At 45.9% G+C, this 6,962-nt stretch overlaps 1 protein-coding gene across 2 annotated transcripts in view; it reads left to right on the top strand.

The window, feature by feature from the left end:
- Nucleotides 1-1,313: 1,313 nt before the first annotated feature.
- The window catches only part of LOC134921521 (uncharacterized), a 68,374-nt gene continuing 62,725 nt past the window's right edge, over nt 1,314-6,962 (top strand). The window contains exons 1-2 of one of the 2 annotated variants that reach the window (XM_063920600.1): nt 1,314-1,393; nt 2,031-2,237. In XM_063920600.1, coding sequence (XP_063776670.1) covers nt 1,374-1,393; nt 2,031-2,237 — 227 coding nt within the window. In that variant the 5' untranslated portion in view covers nt 1,314-1,373. Of the gene's footprint in view, nt 1,394-1,861; nt 2,238-6,962 lie in introns of those variants that run through there. The other variant, XM_063920599.1, reaches the window with a different exon arrangement.

Here is a 6,962-nt window from a genome sequence, read left to right as displayed (position 1 = left end):
TTCAATCTAATAGACAGGAAAAAACAGGTACCCAACTGAGTTTTCAAACAATTGAATTCCACCCTATATTGGGGAAGACATAAATAAAATAGGGTCTGAAAGAGCAACTGCTGGGACGGCTTTTCTGCCCACTATTAATCCTTCTGCACAGAAGGCAAAAGGTACCACTCTTTATCCTTTCGGCCTCAAGGGAATATCTGGAAAGGACTGCATCTATCAGGAGGTCAGATTCCCGTCTTGTTTGGTTTCCACAAACATGGCTGGCCTGTGAATAAGCGAACCTTGGCCAGATGGATTAGAATGGTGCTTGCACAAGCTTATGCGCAGGCTGGTCTCCCAGCTCTTGCTGCTAATAAAGGCCATTCTACTTGGTCTGTACCTGGTCCTCAGTTAACACGTTTATTAGGTTCTATGCCTTTGATACTTCCGCCTCCGAGGATGCTATCTTTGGACGCCGGGTTCTCATACCCGCTAAGGCGCGTCCCCTCCCTTGAGGAACTGCTTTAGGACATCCCCGATGTTTTCCTGTGGAAACAAGTGTATCCTGCTGCAGAAAGGAGTGTTATAGTAGACTTACCATGGTTAACACTCTTTCTGCGAGGTACATTGGTTCCACAGGGCGCCCACCCTGACGCACCTAGCTTCTTTGGGTTTGTATGGCATTAGCCACTGGTACCTTCTCCTGTCATGAGAATATGGGTCTATGTGACTAAAATCTGCCTTCTCTCTTGCCTGCTCCTGCATTGGACTGGTTACCGAAACTGAGCTCTCAGTGCCTGGAGGCGGGGTTATAGAGGAGGCCCAAATGCATCCTGGGACAGTCTAAAGCTTTAGCCTGTTGGTGCCTCTGGATCAAGATCCACTCTACACCCCGATGTTTTCCTGTGGAACCAATGTACCTCGCAGAAACTCCTTTTTATGCAGAACATTGCATACCATATTTCATTTCCAACCTATTGCTCCTCACGATATCTAATGACTTTTTTTCCTTCACATAGCGGAATAAGTTTAATTTATATTATTTTATTTTTATTGATTTGGTTTTTCAGCTGGGAAATCTCCTTTTATTTTATTTTTTGAGATTTTTGAAGTGTTAGATATTTTTGGAAACGTGCCAGATTACAGTGCCACATAATACCTCAAACCCTAATATTCACCACTGCAGACTTTTCTGGGCCTCTCAAGCATCGCTTCTACAGAGCAAATGCATTTATTGTTACAGCCTAAATATTCTTAGTGAACTCTGATTGATCTACACATATAGCCTTATATATAGCCCCAGCTTTGTGAGGCAGCATTGCTAGCCACTGTGCCACCATGTCACTCGCATAAAAGCTGGATACCAAGTCCTTTAGTCAGTGTCGGACTGGGGCATGAAGGAAGACCCACTAGGGTAATACATTTGTTGGGGTCCATGATTAAGGGGTGTGTCCACTAGTTACTACGAGGCTTGTACAGGCATTAGAGAACATTTATTTGACCCTCTAATAGAGTGTATAATTTGAGTGCACTGGGTGGAACCTGACATTAGAAGAAGGGATGGGACCCACAGGGTAATTCCCTTCTCCCTAGTACCCCTGTGGGACTGTCCAACCTGCGTTTAGTTAATTTTCTTCTTTTTTTTTTCCATGTAACAGTATCAACAAATGTACAGTTATCTATCTATCTATCTATCTATCTATCTATCTATCTATCTATCTATCTATCTATCTATCTATCTATCTATGTGTATGTGTTAAACGTTAGGGATTTTTGTTCTCTTGTTCCATGGTAATTGATATGTAGTGCTCTGGTATACTACATTGTTAGTTGGTGAGTGACAAGGGTCAGGTACCATGCAATAGACTGTTGCTAAGCAGCCAACGACAACAAGGCTTTCAGCATTTACCACAAGAGAGAGCAGAAAAACACTTGTTGGATTTCCCTCTGTAGAACTCTACAGTTTGCTCTGCACGCTTTGGTTTCCCTCACCCACTTACCATGGCAAGTTATTCTGTTTACCACAATACCAATCTTCAGTCATTTGTTAGGCAAGACTATCAATGCAGACCTGTCAAGGCAAAATATGATGAGATCAGGTGCAAAGCGCAACTGCAACATAGCCAGGAAATCCAAAGGAAAGCGAGAAGTGCGACAGTGTATGCTGGAGAATACAGAACGAAGCAACTAGATGAAAGTTTTCAGTCAACAATGAGACCAAGTTCACCGACCAGGATGAACAAGCCTCACCCACCCGAGTAAGGTGTATACAAGTGTGTTTATGTCTCTGTCAGTAATAGCTGGGAATTTATTAATCTCGAGTACTGTACTGTGGTATCACAATATAGCATCACGCTACTCGCTATCGCAATATAAGACACACTAGGCAGGTTATTATGTACAGATCCACATTTATCTTGACGGTTAATAGGATTAACTGAGACTGGCCAGTCAGACTAAGGGGTACATTTACTAAGCGGTGATAAGAGCGGAGAAGTGAGCCAGTGGAGAAGTTGCCCATGGCAACCAATCAGCACTGAAGTAACATCTATAATTTGCATACTATAAAATGATACAGAGCTGCTGATTGGTTGATGGGGAAATATCTCCACTGGCTCACTTCTCCGCTCTTATCACTGCTTAGTAAATGTACCCCTTAATCCCCTGCTGTAATGACTTAATCCCCTGCTTTATTGTTCTCTGTATTGTATTGCAGTTGAGAACAATAGCTGTTGTACAGTGACTGTAAATTCCCCACTGGATAGTGTGAGCAGCTATGTGCATTCTTTCAGAAAGTCACAGATACACCTCTATATGTTACTAGTTATTTATTGCTATGCGCTTTATTCAGTGTCTCTTGGTAATAATGCAGATGGGATGGACAGAAACCTGCATACATCATTATATGCACACAGCACATGTATTGATGTAATGAAGTATTAATGTGATATGTTCTTCAAATCTTGAAAGAAAATCATCCTTTGTAATTAGTAACCCTTGTTTGTTCTCTGTTGTTATGGGGCAGATCTTTTTTGGACTTGGGGCTATTTGGAGATTATCACTATTTTCCAAAAATCGTAGACAGACTATTATTTTGGTCGCCTGTGCATGCGCTGCAATCGTATCATGTGCAGGCTTTCACTATGCGATTGCATCCCGGAAGGATACGATCACATAGTGATTGACAGGCGGCGGGCAGTTTGGAGTGGCGCAGGAAATGCAGGCATGTCATGGCCGTTTTCAGGGCGGCCGGATAACATTGCCTGATTGGAAACATAGTTGTGGTGCGCCCAGTGGCGTAGCCAGAACTTTGTGGGCCCCATAGCAACATTTTGAAGGGGACCCCGTCCCAATGCTTCTAGAGAGACTCCTCTCTGCAGCAGTTGTTAATTTTATGTAATAGTAACCATAGTAGAGTCTTATTTAATGTTATGCCCCATAGTAGTGCCCTAGTTTCTTTTATGAATCGCAGTAGTGCTTAATTTCACCCTATGTCACATTTCAGAACTATCAGTACCCATTATGCCGCACAGTACCCCAAATTCACATTATGATATATAGTGCTCCCGTTCATATTGTGCCTCATTACAGTGTCCCGGTTCATATTATATAACATTAAAATGCTCTCCGTTCATTTTATACCACACTACAATAAGCAGATCCAGGGGCATACCTAGATATATTGCAGGCCCCAAGGAAAAGTTTGAAAGGATCCCTACGTACCACCCAGTGGTGAAAAATGTATATATTACATGTAACTTTGACAGGGAAGGTGGCCCCTCTCGGCTCTGGGCCCCATAGCAACTGCATTGCCTGCACCTATGGTAGCTACGCCCTTGGGTGCGCCTGCATACGCAGCCTGGCTGCATATACAGATGTCTACCTCTATTTCGAGGTTTCTGCGATGCGTTCGCAATTGAATTGCAATGGCTTAGCTGGGCAGGCCTTGCCCTGTGCTGGGCAGCTCCCAGCATGCAATTTTATCTGTAGCAGTTTTTGCTATTTTGGCAAAAACTGCTATGGACGTTGAATAACCTCCTCAGTTCTGTAACATACTAATTTAAAATCCTAAATGTCTGCCCTATTTTTACTCTGCTCCACATTTCATAAATGTAGTTCGATCTGTTGTACAACATACTTACTGTATATGAAATGTTACAATATTATAACTTTGTTATTGTTATATATATATATATATATATATATACTGCTCAAAAAAATAAAGGGAACACTAAAATAACACATCCTAGATCTGAATGAATGAAATATTCTTATTACTTTGTTCTTTACATCGTTGAATGTGCTGACAAAATCACACAAAAATTATCAATGGAAATCAAATGTATTAACCCATGGAGGTCTGGATTTGGAGTCACACTCAAAATTAAAGTGGAAAAACACACTACAGGCTGATCCAACTTTGATGTAATGTCCTTAAAACAAGTCAAAATGAGGCTCAGTAGTGTGTGTGGCCTCCACGTGCCTGTATGACCTCCCTACAACGCCTGGTCATGCTCCTGATGAGGTGGCGGATGGTCTCCTGAGGGATCTCCTCCCAGACCTGGACTAAAGCATCCGCCAACTCCTGGACAGTCTGTGATGCAGCGTGTCCCAGATGTGCTCAATTGGATTCAGGTCTGGGGAACGGGCGGGCCAGTCCATAGCATCAATGCCTTTGTCTTGCAGGAACTGCTGACACACTACAGCCACATGAGGTCTAGCATTGTCTTGCATTAGGAGGAACCCAGTGCCAACCGCACCAGCATATGGTCCCACAAGGAGTCTGAGGATCTCATCTCAGGATCTAATGGCAGTCAGGCTACCTCTGGCGAGCACATGGAGGGCTGTGCGGCCCCCCAAAGAAATTCCACCCCACACCATTACTGACCCACTGCCAAACCAGTCATGCTGGAGGATGTTGCAGGCAGCAGAACGTTCTCCTTGGCGTCTCCAGACTCTGTCACGTCTGTCACATGTGCTCAGTGAGAACCTGCTTTCATCTGTCAAGAGCACAGGGCGCCAGTGGCGAATTTGCCAATCTTGGTGTTCTCTGGCAAATGCCAAACGTCCTGCACGGTGTTGGGCTGTAAGCACAACCCCCACCTGTGGAGGTCGGGCCCTCATACCACCCTCATGGAGTCTGTTTCTGATCGTTTGAGTAGACACATGCACATTTGTGGCTTGCTGGAGGTCATTTTGGAGGGCTCTGGCAGTGCTCCTCCTGTTCCTCCTTGCACAAAGGCGGAGGTAGCGGTCCTGCTGCTGGGTTGTTGCTCTCCTACGGCCTCCTCCACGTCTCCTGATGTACTGGCATGTCTCCTGGTAGCGCCTCCATGCTCTGGACACTACGCTGACAGACACAGCAAACCTTGCCACAGCTCGCATTGATGTGCCATCCTGAATGAGCTGCACTACCTGAGCCACTTGTGTGGGTTGTAGACTCCGTCTCATGCTACCACTAAAGTGAAAGCACCGCCAGCTTTCAAAAGTGACCAAAACATCAGCCAGAAAGCATAGGAGCTGAGAAGTGGTCTGTGGTCACCACCTGCAGAACAACTCCTTTATTGGGGGTGTCTTGCTAATTGCCTATAATTCCCACCTGTTGTCTATTCCATTTGCACAACAGCATGTGAAATTGATTGTCAATCAGTGTTGCTTCCTAAGTGGACAGTTTGATTTCACAGAAGTGTGATTGACTTGGAGTTACATTGTGTTGTTTAAGTGTTCCCTTTATTTTCTCTTGCGTCCTAGAGGATGCTGGGGACTCCGTAAGGACCATGGGGCATAGACGGGCTCCGCAGGAGACATGGGCACTATAAAGAACTTTAGAATGGGTGTGCACTGGCTCCTCCCTCTATGCCCCTCCTCCAGACCTCAGTTAGATCCTGTGCCCAGAGGAGATTGGGTGCATTACAGGGGAGCTCTCCTGAGTTTCTCTGATTAAAAGAATATTGATAGGTTTTTTATTTTCAGGGAGCCCTGCTGGCAACAGGCTCCCTGCATCGTGGGACTGAGGAGAGAGAAGCAGACCTACTTAAGTGATAGGCTCTGCTTCTTAGGCTACTGGACACCATTAGCTCCAGAGGGACCAGAACGCAGGTCTCACCCTCGCCGTTCGTCCCAGAGGCGAGCCGCCGTCCTCCTTGCAGAGCCGGAAGATAGAAGCCGGGTGAGTATTAGAAGAAAGAAGACATCACAGGCGGCAGAAGACTTCTGATCTTCACTGAGGTAACGCGCAGTGGTAACGCTGCGCGCCATTGCTCCCACACACAACACACACTGAGGCACGGATGGGTGCAGGGCGCAGGGGGGGGGGCGCCCTGGGCAGCAATATAAAACCTCTAGGCTTGGATTTTAGTATATATGGGCTGCGGAGGCAATATATATACAAATCCCCCGCCAGTATTGTATTTTTGAGCGGGACCGAAGCCCGCCGCTGAGGGGGCGGAGCTTGATTCCACAGCACTGACCAGCGCCATTTTCTCCACAGCACACTGCAGAGAAGCTGGCTCCCCGGACTCTCCCCTGCTGAACACGGTGACAGAGGGCTTGGCGGGCACTTAATTTGGCAGTGAAGGTATATTGAATAATATTAAAGCGCTGTATGTCTGGGAAATTGTTTTCCAGGGTCATTGGCGCTGGGTGTGTGCTGGCATACTCTCTCTCTCTCTCTGTCTCTCCAAAGGGCCTGTCTCCAGATTGGATATTTCCCTGAGTGTGTGTGGGTGTCGGTATGCGTGTGTCGGCATGTCTGCAGCGGAAGGCTCTTCTAGGGGGGAGGTGGAGCAAATGAGTGTGGTGTCTCCGTCGGCAATGCTGACACCTGATTGGTTGGATATGTGGAATGTTTTAAATGCAAATGTGAATTTATTACATAAAAGGTTGGACAAAGCGGAGTCCAGGGAAAAGGCAGGGAGTCCATCCTTGCCTTTTACTATGTCACAGGGCCCTTCTGGGTCTCAGAAGCGCCCACTATCCCAAAT

The sequence above is a fragment of the Pseudophryne corroboree genome, chromosome 1 (genome assembly GCF_028390025.1).
Source record: "Pseudophryne corroboree isolate aPseCor3 chromosome 1, aPseCor3.hap2, whole genome shotgun sequence".
NCBI lineage: Eukaryota > Metazoa > Chordata > Amphibia > Anura > Myobatrachidae > Pseudophryne > Pseudophryne corroboree.
The sequence above is the reverse complement of the archived record's forward strand: the minus strand, read 5'-3'. Positions and strand labels throughout refer to the sequence as shown.